Genomic DNA, 20975 nt, shown 5'->3' with positions numbered 1-20975 from the left:
GCAAAATTTACATTAAAGCTGTCAAAATTTTACATTGCTGCTTTTTTGGGTGACTGAAATAAATGTCATGATATGAACAGTCTTTGAAATCAAATGGGCTGGCTTTGTTTCCAAATATGGGCAGTCCTTCCAAACCCCCCAGCCAAATGTCATGCTCTGGTCAGCTTTGCCCAGGGTTGCCATGGATTTGCCTTTGATCCTAGGTAGTTGAAGCTGAGGAGAGGTGTCAGAGGAATTCACACTGGCCTGTGACCAGGCTAGTTCCCCTGATCAATTGTTCCTGGCTGAAGAAATGTCAGTCTGACAAAGCCGCTAGATCCTCCATCTTGGTCCCTTTCATGTGCCCAGGGGGCTGGTCCATTTGGGGAAGGTAATTCTGTTCCCATGGGAGGTGGGTCACCTTTGAAGTCAGCACCTGCCAAAACTGTTCAGCTGGTCTCAAAGTTATTTATTTATTTATTCTTTCTTTAAACAGAAACCAAGTCTTTTTAGGAATAAATATCATGTATATTTGAGAGCAAACCCCCATATTCCATCACATTTCTGTGCAAGCACAGGGCATCATTTTAACATTTCACTTTCAAAAGGCATTTTCCTGCTTGGAAAAAGTACCATTTTACACGTGGGTTCATTTTTATTGGATGTCACTTTACAAATGCTGTTTTTCCTTGCCTCTTTATTCTGAACATTTCCATAGCTCTAGTCAATTTCTAATACACAGGAATCTGTTCAACACTAGGGTTCTTTGCAACTGACATAAGCAATGGGAGAGAGAGAGAGATTCTTGTGAAGAGTTTTGCCTGTGTTACTTTGTTGCATGAGTAAACGCTTGCCATACGGCCTGGAACAGATTTTCTCTGCTCTTCAGATTTTGCTTGAAACAACATGCCATTCAGTGGGGAATGTCCCCATTTGCTGGTATACAACCTGAATATGGATGAACATGGAGGTGTCTTACTGGAACCAAATTGTGTAATGTTGAAAAGATGGAAATTGCATGAGTGTGCAGTCATTTTAAACACACAGAACATTTTTCATTTTCAGTGGGAAGTTTTGAACTGGCAGAATAGCAGCGCTGCCTTCGAAGTCTTTTCTTTGGTGCACATGAAGAAAATACTTGCAGCCATTCTCGGGGGGGGGGGGTGGGGAGTCCAGTTTCCATCTCGCCCCATGTGTGCTCGGCAGAGACAGTACAGCCATTATTTTTGTAACTGCAAAATGCAGTTTTGGTGCTAGGGAATATGTGTTCAGCAGACACAGCGCAGCTATTATTTTTGTAAATGCTAAAACTGCAGTTTGGTGAAGTCGGGGAAGTTCTGCTGGACTTGTTAATGTACCCCACAATGTACAGTTGTAGATGCAGCCTTAGAGACTAGTCTTTTGGAATATGTTTAAAACTCTCCTGGTGGCAATTCAATGGAACCTATTAGCAGATGCCATGTGTTATGTTATATTATTGAAATTTGTACAGCACACGGTCACCAACTGTATCATGGCGCTAGAGAGGGAGGAAGCATAAACCACAATCCAGCAGCCGCTATCCACTAGAATAGAGATGTTTTTAGAGCCTTTCTGAAAGCCAAATGATTAGGCAGTATTTTTACTGCCAGTGGCAGGTCATTCCAGAGTTGAGCAGCGGCAACTGAAAAAGCCTGACCACCGATGCGCGAGCGGCGGAAGGAAGGCACACACAGCAAGCTCGCCGAAGCAGAGAGCGGTTAGGGAGGTATCCGGTAAATTTGGTCCAGAGGTATTCTGACCCCAGTCCATGCAGTGCCCGATGAACAATGCGAAGTGCCACGTGGCAGAAAAGTGATTGATTTCTGAATGTAAGAAAAATTATGAGATATCCACACTGCTCGCAGGAGCCCGCAGTGGCTTCCAGTTCAGAATTCAACATAAAATTCTCTTCATCCTCCTCAAATGCATCCCTGGGGCTGCTCCTGATTACCTCAATGACAGCATCACACAATTTCTCCCAGCATGAAACCTTTGGCCAGTGGAGGATCTGACTATTCCTCCCTAGGACACTATGATAAGACTTTGTCTTGGGACCCAGTGGTGACGCATTCATGATGGGTGATGGGACGCAGACCCACTACCAATTGAGGAGGAGCCAGGCCAGCCCAATGTAAACATTGAGTGGTCCCTCAGCTGTTTGCTGCGTCTGACGGAGCACTCCTCCGATGGCTTTAACTGTCAAAGGAAAACGTGTTTTCTCTTGGACAGTTTGGGTTCCCCAGCACGCATGCCCAATCGGCCATGTAAATCTTCCCCAGCCTTGCATGGCTCATAGGGATGCAGGCTGGTGAGCTTCACGTCTGAATGTGCAAAGTCGTTCTCCTGCGCCATCCCACAGAGATGGCCTGCGGCATTGTGGACAGAGCATACTGGCTCCTGCATATCTGTACAGGAACCAGAAAAAAACTCCCTGCTTCCTATTCATGCAGCACAGCAGAAAGTGGGGGCCCTTCTGTGAGGAGACGGAAGGAAGAGTCTGAATAATGAGTGTGAATATTTTGGTATATATACGTGTGTGAATGAGCAAGTGTATGGCATTTGTTGTGTGTGTCTGTGTATGCGTCTGTGCCTGCGTTTCTGCTCGAACCGAGGGCTACTGATGTTTGAGGGGTAAGGGCAGTGTGAGGATGGTACTTGGTATTTTTATTGGGCATAATGATGAAGCAAAGGTGAGTGTTCAGTGGCTAGACTTTGGCACAGCTCGCCCGGCTATACACTATTGTGGCATGGCGGCTTTTTTTATTTTTTTACTGCACATCAATGATAAAGCAAACCTAAGTGTTATTTTGAGGCTATATTGGCCTAACTTGGAACAGCCAGTCTGCCCATATACTATTACTTTGACATGTTTTTTTTTACTGGCCATGATGGAACACACAGGAGTGTTTAGTGGCTAGACTGGCCTACTTTGGTGCACCCAGTCTGCCCATGTACTGTTACTATGGCATGGAATTTTGTGCTGGCCATCGGTGGTAAAAAACATGAGTGTTCTAAAGAGGCCATAAGGACCTACGTTGGTGTAGCCAGTCTGGACAAATGTTCATACTGTGGCATGACATTTTTACTGGCAAAGCCAGCAAAATGATGTTATTACATGGGTATACAGGCAAATATTGCCAGAGAACGCATGGACACGTTTTCTTATAGTATCATTAAAAGCAAAAATGAATCTTCTTATATGGTAATGCTAGCATACATTGGTGCAGTAAACATGGAAATGTATGGTCAGAGACTGCGTGAAAATGGTTTTCCCACTGGCATATATTGAGGGAAAAGGCACCCGGGAAATGTGTTGGAAAATGCAGCTGTACGCTGTTATTGACTTGCATCTGTTGGATTTCTTCATGAGTTACCTTACAAAACCGATTGCTAACTGAACTTTTTGCACAATTTTTCACAGAAAGAGTACTGTAAAATCATCTGCTAATTTAACCCAACATTTTAAAAATGTTCTCGGGTGTGGGGGAGTTGGTGGAGGGCAATTGATCCCACATGGTGGATTTGTGCTCTCTCTCTGCGCTCGGCCTCTCCCGCATATTTGTGGGAAACCTTTACGTCCCTCCATTTTTATCATTTAACAGCCGCCACTGTTGGGACGCAGGCTAAGCTCCATTCATGACAATGCAAAGGTTTTTCTAGATTCAGGTCCCTGTTGAAGCTTTTTGTCCCAGTAGAAGGTAGTGATGGGTTCCAGTGGAGTTTGTCAGTGAGTAGAGGTGATCTACAAATGGTCCGACTGAGTGGCTCAGAGAAAAAATGAGGCAAAGCCTTCTTTTGATCGTTCCGCCCTCTTGGCTGTCAACCTGTTCTGTGTGCCCAACCGCTTGACGCTTGTTGCACTACGCTCCCGCTTATCCAGCCCCTGCCGGGGTTCCACTACTTTTTTAGGTTCACTTCTCCCACTTGTGGCCTCCTGAGCTAGATATTTGACCTCTGCCGTGCTTAAGTTGGGTTAGATCTATCCATCCAGGCCTGATCTTCTAAAGTCCTCTGCTGGTCGAGCTGTGGTGCTTGGTGTTGAGAACAAGCAAGGGGATGTGGGTGCATTGGCCAATGTCTTGTCTTTCCACGCTGCGTCACAGATTTGAGCAGCATGTTATGGTGCTTTTCATTTTTGCTTGGAATCCGGCAAAAATCATTTTGGCGCTTGAAGCTCGCCATCACTTCGAAAGTATTTGACCTAGAGGATTGTATAGCAAGAGCGATGCCAACACAAGATTGCTTGAAATGGCGGGGCACGGGCCTACACCCACGCTCTTGTGCAGCAACAGATGGGTGTTCAGATAAATGTATTATTTAGGAAAAATAATAGTCTGATGAAACTTAATCCGCCGATGGGGGACACCAGCTTGGATGAAAGTCCCCTAGCATGGGGTTGGATCTGGGCCATGGGTACTGTGACCGCAGCATGAGGCTGAGGGCCTTTCCCTCCTCCTTGTAATCCCGCTATGTCCTCTTATGCAGGAAATGAAACTCGAACTGCGCAAGCGGCCTGCCTGCTGCCAGCAGCAGATGTAACAACTTCAACTGCTATGCTGAGTGGCTGCTTTTGTTGTGTTGTTCTTGGCAATGGGCTGCGGTTACATCACTTTGCAGCCGCACTCTGCTGTTTCAACACCCACCGTCCTGTGTTTTCATTTTCCATGGGTCGTGGCGAGGTGGAGTTGCGTGCCATGAAAACAGTGGCTGGGGTAGCACCATGCAGAGGCGTTGCTGGGGTTTGAGGGGGCTATAGCCCCAGGTCTTTTGGTTGTAGCCCCGGATAGAAGCTCAGACTACAACCAAAAGGCTAGCTAGTTCCGAGTCCAAACAGTCCAGGCGTTAGCGGAACCCCCGGACCTTTTCCAGACCTAGCAACACCCCTGGCACCATGTTTGGCGGTTTCCGCTGTCTCTGGTTCCAGTAGCTGGGTGGGGACGTGCCATTTCATTAACAGACATGCTTCATTTAATGGTGCAAACAGGGCACACCAGCAACCATGCAACACTACATTACTAAAGGCTGTTGCAACAAAGCGGCACGGAGACCACATTTACATGGCAAGGAAGAAACCAGCGATTTCTGCTAATTTCAGTCACGCGACTCTGGGGTAACTGTGCATGGCCGTCTAACTCCCCGCAAATGAAAGCCCCGCAGCAGGAATATGGTGACTGAAAAGGTCTGAGAGTTGGTCGCTACGCCAGTCCCCACTCCCACCCTTTCTAGTACCTCATTGAGTCAGTGTTGAAAATGGCAACAATGACTTTTCCGCTTTATTCCACAAGGACCCGCCCCTTCTGTGGTTACTTGGTTTCTCCCAGTTCCTGGGTGAGTCCGGTGCCCCTCCCTTCTGTGCTACCTGTTACATAGTAGACCGCTGCTATATGGATGTTGTTTATTATTTGTCTGACTTAATTACAGGAAATGAATAGTGGTCCGCACTCTTCACCCCTTCAGGCAACAATCAGAACATCTCTACCCTGTCCTAAGGGGATGATCTCCTTAAACTAAAGGAACATGTTTTTAGAGCTGAGCTCCATTGACCTTTCTTGTGGGAATATCTCAAGGCTAACATGGTCCCCTCTGGCCTGGTGACCCTGGTCTTTCCTTAGATGTATTTGTTCATGTAGGGACTTAAGCACATATACACTGTGCCCATCACTTTCTCATGCCTCGCACCCCATGCTGGAACTCAACAAGGTGTTCTATGAATCTCTCTGCAACTTTGAAGGTTTTATCATGTTGCGAAGAAATGTGTCTAACTTTGTATTCTGCGATGAAAATGACTTGACAAAAATGATTGGTGATGGAAGTTGTAAACATCACACATCCTAGAACATGTTGATAAAACTAAAGTATTTTGAAGTTAATTATGCACGTATAGGTGCAGGTAATTGGTACCTAAGTAGTTGCTAGATTAATGTCTACTGTCATGATATATTATGCAGCACAGCAAGACAGGGACCTTTTCCCTTGCAATGGGTGACTGCACAATCGCACCGCTTTTTATTTTTGCAATCCCCAAATAGTTTTTTAAGGAAGCCTCTGACCCGTCTCACACCCAACATCCACCAGCACCCTTTGTCACGATAGACCAAGAACCAGGCTGGTGTGTTGTCAATGAAAACTTTGTAATTTATTATTTCAATATTCAATCAGAACAAAATATGATAGCAGCCACTATTGAGGTGGCAACACAATCCACAGGTTTCTAGAACATCACCAGATTACGATAGACCTCAATACCACACAAAATTTGTGTTGTGAAAAGCAATGCCAAATAATTTACCTCAACTAATTGCAGGACGGTTAAGCGCTCCCCCCGTTACAATGGAAAACTGTGTTTTTCAATGGTTGCATACTACTTTCATGGGACAGCACATAAGGGTATTTTGGGCTGCTTACACTAGAGAACAAATAGGGCTTCAAAACAGGCTAGCTAGCACACATAGGAAATCAGATTTTTACACAGGCAGCACATGAAAAATAAAAGGGAATATAATTTGAATCCGAGATCAGGGTATGATAGAGAAAGAAGGATTGAGTAGGATAAACGATTTTTCAAAGATGAAAAAGATTTAAAAAACGAAAATGCAAATCATGCTAGGTTTTACTGGGGCTGGAAGTGACAGGCAAGCTCAAAACCATAAAATAAAGGAACTGCAATGCTAAATGCAAGCTCAAAACATGATAGGAGAAGGGAAATACTTTAGGAAAATCACTGCTTAAAGGATGAAAATAAATATTTGTAAAAACGAAATTATAACTCACACTGAATTTGACTGGAACTGAAAATGACAAGCAAGCTGAAAACCATAAAAATGAAGGCAACTCCAATACTAAATCCGAGCTCGGAACATGATAGAGGAAGAAGGATTGAGTAGGAGCATCTCGTTTTAAAGGAGGAAGAGAATGTTTTGGAGAAACAAAATTATAAATCACACTGAATTTGGCGGAGCTGGAAATAACGAGCAAGCTCAAACCCCTAAAAATGAAGGAAAATGCAATACTAAATCTGAGCTCTGAACATGATTGAGGAAGAATGATTAAGTAGGAAAATCACTTTTTAAAGGAGGAAGAGAATGTTTTGGAAAAATGAAATTACAAATCCCATTAATTTTAACTGCAGCTGAAAATGAGGCACAAGCTTTCAACAATGGGAAAGGCACATAGGAACCACGGTTTTTAGTGAAAATGACAGGGGCAACTCACAGGGGTGTTTTAGGCAAAGAGATTCTCGCAGTGGGAACAAAAATTTGGGATTGTTATGACAGATGTCAATGGGGATTTGTTTATAGACACAATTTACACACGGACAAATTCAGTTTTAGCTCATAATGCAAATCATTCTTTTGGGGCAACACTTTAGTGACTATAACAATTAAATAACCTCACTGGGCCCAAGATGGTTTATTTCGAATTGCAACAATCTTACTCCGTGACTTGCAATGGGGGAATTAATTGATTTACTAATCAAAATACTTGGGAAATAACTTACATAACAATACAAACAAAAGACTTTTCAGGGGAAAGAGAACTATGATCAACAAATACACAAGGCATGATTTTGTTTCAAAGGAAAATTACTTAAATGCACAGAGGAACACAATATTTGTCAAGGGGAGGGTTGTCAAATAGCACAGAAAAATAAAAATACTTTTCAATAGAAAAATGACAATTTCACAAACAGATGGAATAGAGGATTTTTCCTTATGGACACTCTAGGCTAGTGCTTATATAGATAGGACTTGTTTAATCTATATCTGTGGATGTCTGTGGAGATCTATACTTAGAGAAGTAAAGGATTCTATAATCATCAATGGCGCTGGGGCTGCACTGCCAGGACCATCAACTGGGTCAACCAAGGCCTCTCTCTGCACTCCCAACCAGTTACTCCAGAACCCTGCTTCATTCCAGGACCAGGCCCAATTTCTGCAAGTATATCTCTGGATCTCCCGTAAGCGGCACAGCTCAGATTTTGTAGAGAGAATCACCAGTTGAGGAGGAGTAACCTATTTATAAGCCAAATAACATCACTACTGTGTCATCCTCCTCGAACAACTGATTGGGCAGTGGTCAGGGGTTCCCACCCCCTCCCTAAGCCGGTAGGCTCAGAGAAAAGAGGCGTGATTTGAGCAGTCAGGGGAGGATACCCCATCAATCGTATGACACAGGCCCTCCTGCATGGCTGACTGAGTTGGGGAGGAGCCACAGCCACCGTGGTACCATCCTTGGCTCCAGGATCAAAGCAGCGCCAGAGAGATCAACACAACCGGTGAGTTGGGAAGACTGATGCAAGACCGGTCTGTGTTGAAGTCAAGGTTGCAAGCAGCAACATTGTACAAAGAGCGCAAGAATGAAGATTATTAATGCATGTGATGAAAGACACGAGGAAAGCTTAATTGCTGATGGATGTTTGAAATTTAACAGAGAAATATGTGGTGCCGCATCACACTGTCACTGGTACTGTGAGTGTGCTAAATCGAAGGTTTCTGTGAGGTATCCAATCAAAGAAGTGGCAGAAGCAAAAGTAAAAGATGAGAATCGGAAATGAAGTGAATCGGTTTGAGAAAAATCCATCGTACAATCGAAAGTCTTCAATTCTTTTTTTTATTTTTTATACAGATGAAAGCTTACAAAGTGAGGTTACATGGTCTGAAGCCCAAACGAGGGAGACCAATTGTGAACATTGTTTTAAAAGGGGGTCCAAATCTGAAGGAGGGAGACGCATGGTGAACAGTAGACCCGATAACTTATGAATGTGTAAATCCTGATAAGAAAGTAACTTTGGTGCTTGTTTTTTACATCAGGCCCTCTGCAATAAGAGACTTTTATTGGGAAAGAGACTTTCGGCACAGAAGGCCCTCAAACCTATGCTTTGAACTATATCCTTGTGGCAGAGAAGCCAGAGTGTGTGTGAAGCTCAAATGTGCCGCCTTGTCTTGTACTTCAAACGTGGGGAAGGGAAGCCAACTGCTCAACTATCCTGACCAATGTTCCCTCTAATAATTTTTCTCTAAGTGCAGACTTTATTTTTCTTCGTGCGCCATTTATTTTCCATGTGCGCAACTGAATAATGATTTAAGCCACTTTTTGAGCATGAGTAGTTAGTGAGATACCATCTCTGAAGAGTTTGGAAGGCAATTTCCCCTTCCCAACAACTGCAATTCTTTACAAATCATCAACCGGTCCAAGACTTCAAGATATGCCATAGTACAATAGTACTCCTGAGCAGAGAGAACATGTATGCACAAACAAAGCTTTGCGTGCTCAGGATAAACAATGGGTTTAGTGGTGCCTATTCATTTGTCAGCACTGCTCAGAGACAATATAGAAAGTGCTTAATTCCATTGGGAAACATCTCATGTTTATGACAAAAAACAAGTATCGCTAGTCATTGATTTGGCTGTCAAAAATTCTGACATTCTGCCATTTTTTCAAATTGAATAAATGTAACAAAGGAATGTGTCAGAAAACATGCCAATAAGAGTGCATGTGCCACTTTAGTGGAGTAATTCAAAGGCCAGGAGAAAATGCCTTTCATAATTTGTGTAAGGACGATAATTGCATCAGAATAACTGCACCACAGAATATGATGATCAGAATTCCTGGGCCTCTGCTCACTATCCATGTTATGTTGGTTTGTGAGTTGTGACATTTACTCAAAACCAGCCTTACAGCTAGGAGGCATATGCACCAGCCATTTTACTCCCTAAATACAGGGCAATGTGTCCAAGAAAAACGGGAAGCCCTGAACATACAGGAATCTAGCCCCTGTTTCTACCCACAAAGTTCCACTGATCTCTTTTCAAATCAATGGCTAGCAGAGCAGTGGCATTGGTAGAAACTAAAATAATATTACTGCTCGATCTCAAGAGGAATTTTAAGGGGAAAGAACATATTTTAATAAGCATGAAATATCCCTACTGGAATAGCCAACTACTATCTTACTCCCTGAAAAATCTTTTGATTCCAAGTATGGAGTAAAATCGTATCAGAGCCCTGCTTGTAACCCTGACACAGGAAGTGAAAATACAGGGCACATAAAACAGATTATAGTATTGCCCACCCTTGCTAGACAAAAATCAACAAGAGCCTTACTGAGGTTTCTTCTGGTGCCCGTTGAAGAAAATTACATATATTTGCCCTTTAAGTCAACAGTAGCACTGCTCACATGTACAGCATATTGAGTAGCTTCTTCTTTAACTAGGGATCCCTCCTCTGAAATTAATTGTCATCAGTAGAACAAGATGCATGGGGATGCTAGAGGCAATCAATGCAAACATGTGATTATATTGAAAAGCCCTCAGCAGCAGAGCGTAGACAGAAGTGAAAGGTGCAGTTTCCTATACTATTAATATAGTTTCATATCCTTTATCAAACAAACATTTCCTTCACTATATTGTACTGCCAAAACATCTGATTTGGTTTTTGAAAGTTGCTGATTTGCTCTTCACCCCAAGGGAGTGTTCTGCTGTTCCCTTCCACCTGGTCCCCTCCCCGGCTCCTGTATTACCCTCCAATATTAGTTGACAGGGCTCTGTAAAAAGTGAGGGTTTGTAGCAGTAAACCACTAACTGGGATATTTGCATACCCACAATACTTTGCAAGCAAATCCAATTTAAAGCCTGATAATGAAAGTATGTGGAGTATAAAAAAATGTCATAAATCTGCATGTGCACAATTCCTATGAAGTACATACAAGATTGTTTGCAACATACCCCATCTTTCGATTGTTGGGTAGGATTATACAAGTACTCAGTTAAAACTCCATGGAATTCTGAACATTTTGAAATGTTGCAGATTGTGTGAAAAACATTCTAGTTATCTGAATATTGTTGCACAAATTTTATATACGAATAATGACAGTCAGAGTCCATACCAATTATGCCTTGCAGGCCAAGTAAATGATATTGCAATGTTGCACTCCACCTATAGGGTAATGTCAGGAATGCTAAAGTAGGAGACAGTAAGCATGACATTTGCCTACTCAAAATCCTTACAGAGCAAATTAATATTTTAGTTTTATAATGTGTTGACTTGCAAGGGAGGCTTTTCAAAGTGCTTTTGTGACATATCTTCAAAGAATAGGAAACCTGGGATGAGGTTACACATTATAGTTATCTGCTTACTTAGTCAGTATCCAATATCTGAGTTGAAACGTGGGTTACATAGTGTGGGTAATGCTTTTGCTAAGGCACCATGAGTAACAGAAATGTGTTTGCTTTATAACAAACAAAACAAGACTAGTGTCTAGTCTGGTAACCTTTGCAGAGCTAAGGTAGGCAGATTCCAGGTTGTTTGGTAATATCTGTATGTGGTCTTGGGCGGAGTTTGAGTCATGTGGTAGAATCAGGTTTAGGAGTCATAAGTGGGGAGGGACGATAATTTGGTTAATTGTAGGCATATCTTTGTTATATGTTCTGTTCATGGAGCCACTTTCATATTTTAACCTCTTGTAGGTGTATTCTGTTTTTGGAGTTTTTATATTTTTACGGTCAAACTTGTATAGTAGGTCAATGTAAAAAGGTTAGACCAGAATATCAAAAATAGTTTGCATAATTTATCTTCATTTTGAGAGAAAGCAAATATTAGGTAGCTGCTGTGGCTTGTCACTTATTACATGTTTTTGAATAGGTGAGAATTTTCTGTGTGCGCTGCTAAAATTCTACTGAGGGGCACCCAGAAGGAAGCTGGGCAAGCGCACATGCGCACAGCTTAGAGGGAAGATTCCTGACCTATTTTTTTGAACACTTTTCTTTTTTACATACATTGTTGCCCTACACCATTTGCATTCAGAGGTAATGATTGGTAATAGGTTTATTAGTATAGGCCCTTTTATTTTGACAGAGCCTCTGCTAGGACTGCGTTATTATTTGATGGTCGTAGCATGCTCCCATCCTTAAATGGGTCAGTTGAAAGCCTATCTAACCCTAAGACTAAGTTCAATAAACACCCTTGAACTGTGATTACGTATGCCTCTCCTCCCTGTTTGATACCATGCCTTCCTTACACTGACCTCTTGCCCAAACACATTTCAGAGATATTCCAGTTACTTATACACATAATCAATGTAGAATCTGTTTGGAATATAAGAATCCAATATGCAGCTTCTTTTTTAATGTATTATAGTTTAACTTAAATATATATTTAAAAGATGTGTTGTGCTTTAAAATAAGCAATAACCTGTAGATAGATTCTTGGGGTCATGTGATCAACTCCGGCGGTCAACAAAATAAACATCCCATAAACCGGGTGTAAAATTCTGCATTAACTGGGGGTCAGAGTATAAACACATATTTACTGCACAAGTACCTTGTGAGATTGCTCCCTCCCATCCTGCCAAATTGTTCTACGCCATTCAACAACAGGAGTGGTCAGAGTAAATTTAGTCAATTTCCAGTACTGTGTTTTCTTTTTTTTTTCTTCTTTTTTTTTTTAAGTCTGGTATCTACTTATTGTTGGGGATCAAGGCCCAGCCTCCCATCAATGGCCAGTAGAATAACTGAGCACGGTAAGCTCTTGCTTCTAAGATCTGTGGACGGCGTTAACGTCACAGGTTTCAATTTCGACAGCAGCACCTTACAAATGTTGACAACTTACATCTATCCAAGGTCATTAAGCAGAGTATCATTTGGATGGGTTCTAGTAACACATGTTATTTATGATGCTGTTGCAAGAAGCCTTGTAGAAGTGGCGATAACCGGTTTCCTTATTTGGTGGTTCCCTTTCACAATGTTTAGTATTATTCCTCATACTCTTTCGGAGCATCGTGAAACCGCTGACCTTTGAGAAAGATTTTACCGTCTGAATATTTTATCTCATTTCCGAAATGTTTGGATACTGTTTTTAATGTTGTGGATGTCTGCATTATGCATAGCATAGAAGATCAGGCTAATTGGAAAGGGCAACATTCATAGGTCAAATTCATTCTGTGATCCAGATGTTGCCTTCCCTGCCCGAGTCACCGCACATTGGGTCTGTGCGGCCTTCAGAGCTGTGGTCTAGTACCTAAGGTTCCGAGCTGGAGACCTGGTTTCCCATGATCTGGCATCTGAATTTGACCAAAGAATTGAGTGATTCTAGGGAAATGACTTTACCACTATGGCTCCCAAATGTCAATATCTGTAGTGTAATGTGAAACCAACATTATTGTGCACCGTCTAATAATGCCCGAACTACGTGTTCACGCCGCCTCCCATCTAAATCACACCTTTTGTGGTGTTAATCTGGTCCCGACCAGACCCCGTCTATGTACAGTGCATCAGGTGATTCAATAACGCTGCTCTGCAAAGACTTAGCCCTGCCCGAATAGTGGGATGATTAACATTCTATTGGGCACTACACAGCTATGTGCAAAGTTGCGCTATGGCGATAACATATTACTGTGTGGTGTGGACAGGAACAATGGCCCAAGCGTGGTGAATTGTGTGTTAGAGACTCATGATCTGCAATGAAAGGTTTGAACTCTAATCTGTGCCTAACCCCAAACCCTCAACCACCTACCCTACCCCACCATTCTCACAATTGTACCATTCACTTGCCGCTCACAAATCAAGCACCCTCTGTGCACCACACGCCTACACTAACCTGTATGCAGACGATACGTTCCAGCTGGCTCAACACCGAGAAAAAACCCTAACGCATACCACGCACCAGAAAGCATGTAACAGTAAAATACCATCGGCCTAATGCAGCTGATCAAAATGGATTTTATTTGTTTATTTATGTAGAGCACCTAACCCTCAGGTATCTGGGCACGTTTCATACAAGTTACACAGTGAGAAGTATACAGAGACAGTGATATACATAGATGAGTTATATACAAGCAAGAAGCATTATAGAAGTTGGATACATCATAAATATAGATAGCAATATAGGAATTAGATACACAATATATACAAGTACATCAGTTAATTAGTTACAATGCAGATGAGCAGATTAACATACATTTAAGGAGTCTCCCGAGTAAAAAGCCAATTAAAAAAAATATATATCTGAACAGGAGGAATAATGGTTCTGCTCTTAAGGCTACAGGTAAGGCGTTCCACAGTTGTGATGCTAGAACAGGCAAGCTACTGCCTCCAGATTTCTGTAGCTTGAATCTAGGAGTTGAGAAGATCTGGTAGGTCGGTCTGATTTGTTTTTGATAAATTTACATGTCAAGTATTTGGGTGCTGAATTGGAGAGGCATTTATGGGTAAGAGCTAGAGTTTTGAACTTGATTCTGTCCTTGACTGACTGCCATTGTAAGTTGCGTCTAGCAGAAGACATGTGATGAGATCTTGGTATGTTATGGGCAGATCTGAGTGCCTTATTTTGGAGTATTTGTAGTTTTAGTTTTGCTTGCTTGTACCCAAGGATAATAGCACCTTCTGCTCTGCATACCATGCTCCCCTAATCCATGCATAACCCCAATTCCCTAGCTACAGCATTCAAAGTGCCAAGAGGCTATGCTGTGACTTGACCCAGTAACCTAACATTAAGCGCTTTGTTGCACCTTGGATCTAGGGCCATGTTGTGTCAAATATAAAAAGACTTTGGAAACAAAATACAGTGGATTCATTTCACAACAAACATTGAAATGTATGATCATACGGCAATTAAATACTTTAGCACCAGTGAGACATGAAAGCTTTGTAGTGGTATGCATGGTTTCATTTTACCCTAAATGTGACTTAACCGTTTTCTTAAAAATACCCGCCAGATGGTCTATGCAGCCCCACCAACTGAGCTTCCTTGTTTTTCAGGGCACCGCTGGACCCGATGGGGATTTGAAAGCCACCAGGAACTGAAGGGCTGGAGAGAGTATGGTCAAGCACCAAAAACTCCAGTACTACGAGCCGCAGCTATGTTTGTCATGTCTAACCGGGATCTATGGTTGCCGCTGGAAACGGTACCAGCGGTCGCAGGATGACACCACCAAGGTAGGCCCAGTTTTGACTTCTCATGTGCTTTCTTGCTTCTTGGAAGACAAGTCGTTGGGAATGTTGAATTTGTGACTTCCTCCAATTGTTTGCATCTTCTCTGTTGTGACACTTGATGTTTTACGGGTAGCGGAAAATCATGTCATAATAAGTTGAAAGTGGGGCTTTGAATATGGGTCCAAGACAGAAGAGACCATGGCTCTAAATGGTGTAGATATGAGGGTAACCTGCATCCAGTGACGTGTCCAGACTCTTTTGACTGGGGTGGCCCAGAATGGGGCACTGACTTATGCAGGGGTGACATGAAGTACAAGCGCGCGGCGCGCAAACACTCTCGCACACACACACTTCATAGTTTAGGATAATGGGGTGGCACCTGGGTTAGCCAATCAGATTCCAGGGGTTGCACGTTTCACCCCAGTCCACTCCCTGGACACGTCTATACATCAGGCATACTCCTGCGTCTGACCAGCCCTTCAATGGTTGAGATAACATCTGGATTCCTGCTGTATGTTCTAATCTCGTCCTCTGTGGATGGGAGCCCGACCTTGTTGGTAGCCCTGTGCGTTTCCATGTTGGCTTCCAGCGTAGGACACTCGCCCGCCTTGCTGAGTTTGTCTTTACTCTGCAGTGTTGTGACATTGCGTGGTGGATTAGAAGAGTGTGAAGTACAGTGCTGTCTATGTGCACAGTCTTTCTCACCTTGGCTTCTGCGAGGGTGGAAGACCCACTCCCTCTGGACATTATGTAGAAGTTGGGTCTTCTTGTATTTCAGCCCCACCTCAAGACGCATCTTCCCCTCTGGTTTTCCTTATATGATGGAGTTTGCTCTGACAAACTCTTACTTCAGGGGAGGGGGTTGAAGAATGCCAGGAGAAGGCACAGGGAGGATGGTAGCATGGGTGGGGTGTGGTGGTGGGGAATTGCGGCAAGCACTGTAGAACCAATCCCTTCTTTAGTCCGCCCATGCGTGCTTCTGGATTTCTGCTATAGACTAGGTCCAGGAGATCATGTGTGACCATCTGGAAATGGCCTTGGAGTGGCAGGAGGCAGTGGGTTTATGCCAAGGACTAACATTCCTTTATGCCGGTTCTTCAAAAAATGTGACCATGTAGGTCAATATGCTTCCATTGTGCTGCCTCAACTATCATTTGTGCTTTAGGCGCACAATCGCAACCGTCTTGTTTGCATTTTAACCTTGGATGTAGCTGTTCTTCGTTTCTCGCTTTGTCCTGCCTCAGCGCCATGATGCCCTTTCAGGTGAAGGTTTCCGCTTTACAAGATTGCATCCATTCCAAATAGGTGTTTGATTTATCAAGTGATACTGGGTATATTGATCTAAGCAATCATTTGTGTATTTCTTTTGTCCATTTAAGTTCTACCCATAGGTTTAAAGACGAACATAGATGCATTACCTGACCAATATGCGTTCCCTCCTCTAGGCCATACCTGCCAACATTAGAATGTTAAAAGAGGAGCATTTGGGATGGGCAAAGGAATTGAGCTCAATTTCATTTTTCATTTCCTTTCATTACAATGGGCAAAGCGTGCTTTTGTTAATAAAAATTCGATTGGATTTTGAAACTTTTATGGCGCAGTATTTAAACAAAATGGGCCTAATCATGAGTTGGGCGGTGCAGTAAAAATGCAGCAGTAATGGGATTACTGCCACATTACCGCAGCGCCCAACTACGAGTTGGGTGGAAAGTTGGAGGATTCACCTCTAGCTATGAACTGGGAGTAAATCAGATGACTTTCCGCCCATTTACGGTGCAATTACTGCAGAGCAATGACCGTCGCAGTAATTCCACCAAAAATGACCCATTCAGTCCTATGGACTAAAACAAATGAGGACTAACACCAGTAATCTGGCAGTTATACCGTCGGACCAAGTGGCGGCAACGGTAAATGCGTTGGGTGGTATTCTGGCGGATTTACTGCTGGGATACCGCGCAACTGATGAGGCCCAAAATATTTTTAAGATGGTCAAAGAAGAGGAAAATGTTCATACCGAAAATTCAGACTACCCCTCCAAGAGGATAACATTTGCAAAGGATAATCAAGCAGTAGACTTGGTATGAAATAACCTGAAATAACCTGCAATTAAATATCGTTAAGCTTTCATGGAAAGGGGTGGCAGATTCAAATACGATTTTCAAAGCAGAAGGTGCTTAATCCTTTTGCGAATTTAAAAATATTAAATGTTGTTTAGTTGTAGCTTTTGTGGAAATTAGATTTGTATTGGTGGGGAGCTGATGCACCAACGTGCCAGTCCTGTACGAAAGTTACTCCTGCCCCATGGATAATCAGGGTTTAAAATGAAGATTCGATGAGCAGGAGCGAAAACCAGCTCCTGGCTATGGAGCATCACCCAGTAGGCAAGAGTTACCGCTGGGGAGCCAGGAGTGATTAGACAATGCACAGCAATTCTAACTTCCACACAAAATGCACACTTTAACTTTTTGCTCATTATCCATGCTCAATTATATTTGTATGTGCTCTAATCATACTGTAATTACATGATCGAACATTCAAAGTTAATGTCGCATATGTATGTTTGTATGGCACCAGTTGGCCTGGGAGCCAAAAGCAGCTCCTGGTAAATGTTGGTGTTAAGCCAACCATGCTCTCCTAGTGTAGGTAGAAGCAGGAGATCAATAGCTCCCACCTCCCATAGATGTTGAACCCTGGCTAATGGCAGGCAGTTGACCCATTTGCTCTCCCATTTTTCCCCTTGGTGGCATCTGATATCGGAACTTTAAGACTGTGTCTGATGGCTATTGTGTCCGCGTGCTGAATAGGGAAATTAGGGGTGCTTATTTACGCTCTTCCTTACTAGTCTGTTTCCCCTGAAACTGAACTTTCTACACAGAGGTTGCCTCCACCTTCCCCTCTTTCTCAGGAGGTGGTGATCATGGCTGTCCCCGGAGGTTGGATGTAAGGGAGGTAGGTGCTCCTTGGCTCCGTGGGTAAGACTGTTGCATTTTGCTCCCCCAATAGTTGGTTCATCACCTTCAGAAGGCCAACCAGGGTCCAAAGGCTTGGTCGATGACCATCAGCAGATGGATTAAGGACGCAATTATTTTGACATTTTTTTCATTCAACGGTCCAGGTTCCCTGGGAAGGTGGAGAGGGGCCTCTGCCATGGGGGGTTGCCATGTATTGGGTCAAAGTCAGGGGTGCCTTCCTTCTGGACATCTATAAGTTGGCTATATGAGCTTTTCCCAGTACCTTTGCGCACCATTAAGAGTGTATATCCTGGGGCGAGCAGATCAGGGGTTTGCTTCAGCTATGTTACAAGCAGTTATTCCTTAAATTTGGATTGTTTGAAAGTGCACTGGGTTTTGCAGTATCCGGGCTCTGCCTTTCTTTCATTGGGTGTCCGGATCTTGGGTAATCTTCACATGGCAACGACTGGAATGTGCAAGAAGAGGACTTTGAGGGTAATGCAGGGATTACTTAACCTTAATAGTCATTATGCCTGGTATGACTCTTCCTCGTCAGTCCTGGCCACCCTCCTTTCCGTCCGTGTGGGTCGGTCCGTCTGTATCTTTTGGTATTGGCAGGAGGTTAGTGGGTAGGGTGCCGGGTTTGTACCCCAGAGGGAAGAAAATTCTACGAGGGCAACTGTGGTGAAGGCCAACTACTTCAGCTGGCAATGACTATGAGAAGGAAAAATGGAAAGGACTAGGCGTAATAAAGATTACTGATTAGTGATCCCTGCCATTCCATTTTTCCCCACTAATCTTTCCCATCCCCCTCTCATTCAGCTCTGTCGGGAGTGCCTGGTGACCATGCAAATGGCAGTGCTGCACAGTATAAATACCAGTGGCATAACATAATATTCTGTGCAAATACCATTCAGTAGAGTGTTTGAACAGTGTGTTATGGTAAGCCAGTAGTACTAATACCGTGCATTTCTGCCAGGTTCGGCATTACCTCTGGCAGTGCCGCAGGCAACATGAAATTTGGCACCCCAAAACCCTCCTCTACCCGCAGAGGCACAGCCAGTACCAGCACGGGAGCTGGGAGCTTTTCACTTAGATAGGGTGGCACCTGCCCCTGGCCTGGGAGGATTTAAGCTTCACACTTTGAGACGGTTGCCGAAAGAAGTACGCACTCTGCCTTAATGTTTGAGTGCTAAGCCCTGGGCTCCGAGGGGAGAGGGGTGCTGCCAAGATCCTGTCTGAATTCTCAGCTGCGGGAGCTCATTATTTACATTTAAACATTCATCAACGTGGTAGCAGAAGCAGACTTGCAGTGGCAGAGGACAAAAGCCTGCCCAGGCGATAGCAATCTACCCAATGTAGACCAGCTTTCAAAACTGTCATCCAGACACCCCTCACCCCCACAAAACAATGTTTCAGGCTGGCTCCACCACACGCCATCTCAGGGAGGCTCTTCAAGGCTCGCCTGTGCTGGCCGGCGCCCTGTGTAAAAGAAAAGCTCCCTGCACCAGCACGCGCTGGAAGCTTTTCAGTCTTGAGGACCAGGGCTGACCCAGGAAACTCCCAGAGCTGCTTCAGGAAACAGCCAGCCTCACACGCTCTTCAAAGGATGTCCACATTGGTGCATGTCCTGCAATTTGTTAGGGTGACTATTGCGACCAATGACCATCCATTACTCGCTCAAAATGATTTCTTGCTGAATCACTATCACAGACCTATTTAAAATGTTAAATGTGCATTTTGCACGAAAGCAAATATTTTGCCAAAATGCTCTTTGCTCTTGTGCAAAATGCCAAGTCTAGCCATCCTCCTTCTCCCCCAAGGAGTGGGGAGCCCAGAGTATTTATTTTCTGGGCAGCGGGCCCCTATTTCAGTGAAAAGCTCACCTCTCCAGCACAGGAGCGGGCAGATTTTCACTTAAATAGGTAAGCCTTTCAAAGGCTACCCCTCGCTACTGTGGCAGCGGCGCCCTATTAGTTTTTCACTTTAATAGCGCACCACCGCTACAGGGGACCCTTTCAAAGACTGCCCTATGCTGGCATGTCATTGGTGACTTATTCAAATGAAAGGCTTCCTGCCACCTTGCTGGAGAGCCCGGTGCCAGTACGAGAGCGGGAAGCTTAATTTAAATCGGGCACGTCCACCACGCCAGCTCTGGGGGCGGTGTGAAAGGCTCCCTTGAGCCTGTGTGGCAGTGGTGCCCATTGTAACAGAACAGCTGCTTGCCCATGATGGTGCGTCAGTGGCTCCCAAAGAAGCCGGGGGGAGCTTTTCACCTATGTAGGGCTCACCCTCTGCGCAAGCATGGGGGAGCCTTTGATTTTATGCAGGGTACCACGGCCGCTGCAGCGCCAGCACAAAGGAGCTGTGGAAAGACTCCTCCATGCTGGTGTGGCGCTGGCTATAGCGCCCTATGTATATCTTGGTGCCCATGCCCAAGGCCGGCCTGAATGCTGCCATTTGCATGGTGTTCAGGCATTCTGGAGGAGCTGAAAGGGGCGGTGGTGGGGGGGCGTCTGGTAATAGTAGTTGGAGAGAGAAAATCAAAAAGCTTTGCTTTTTTTGCTAGAAAAACAAAAAATCTACAAAATACCTAAAAAGCGGGAAAATATAGTTTGTTGAATAAAGACTTTCTATCCTAGAAAGAAATTCACAGCTGGAAGAAAGCTGTAGATTGAATGTGTTACCCGCCTGGCATCAGGAATTATTCAAAGCAGCACTTCACAAGCTCTTTCTTGCACGTTGTTTTTTTGTGTTAATTGGGAGCTTGAGTGAAGAAACCAGTAGTACATGTTGTTAGTCAGATATGTGTACATTGTAAAAGAACGAGGCACTTTACATACAAAGGGGATAGTAGGAGAATGAGGATTACATGTTTTACAAGTTATTTTCATTAACTTCGAACCCTGAACAATGCCATTTCAGAATACCAGTGTTGCAAGGCGCCAAATCTATCACTTTGCCGAATGGCACTCTATGCAACTTTCCCTGACCTATGTCCCTGCAGAACACAAAGTTTAAAGCGGGAAGAAAAAATTGGCCTGAACCCGATCTGCGGTGACCTGTTTAATTTACATTAGGATCGGGGTGGGTGGGAGCA

At 43.8% G+C, this 20975-nt stretch overlaps 1 protein-coding gene across 2 annotated transcripts in view; it reads left to right on the top strand.

Annotated features, from left to right (window-relative positions):
* Positions 1-20975, top strand: part of GDPD5 (glycerophosphodiester phosphodiesterase domain containing 5) — a 1185048-nt gene that overhangs the window by 337941 nt on the left and 826132 nt on the right. For both annotated transcript variants that reach the window (XM_069640071.1, XM_069640072.1), the window contains one exon: positions 14751-14927. In XM_069640071.1, coding sequence (XP_069496172.1) covers positions 14811-14927 — 117 coding nt within the window. In that variant the 5' untranslated portion in view covers positions 14751-14810. The remainder of the gene's footprint in view (positions 1-14750; positions 14928-20975) is intronic.

The sequence above is a fragment of the Ambystoma mexicanum genome, chromosome 7q, assembly GCF_040938575.1.
Source record: "Ambystoma mexicanum isolate Mex_15411 chromosome 7q, UKY_AmexF1_1, whole genome shotgun sequence".
In the NCBI taxonomy this organism is placed as follows: Eukaryota; Metazoa; Chordata; class Amphibia; order Caudata; family Ambystomatidae; genus Ambystoma; species Ambystoma mexicanum.
Note: the sequence above shows the minus strand (reverse complement) of the source record. Positions and strands in the feature narration are given on the sequence as shown.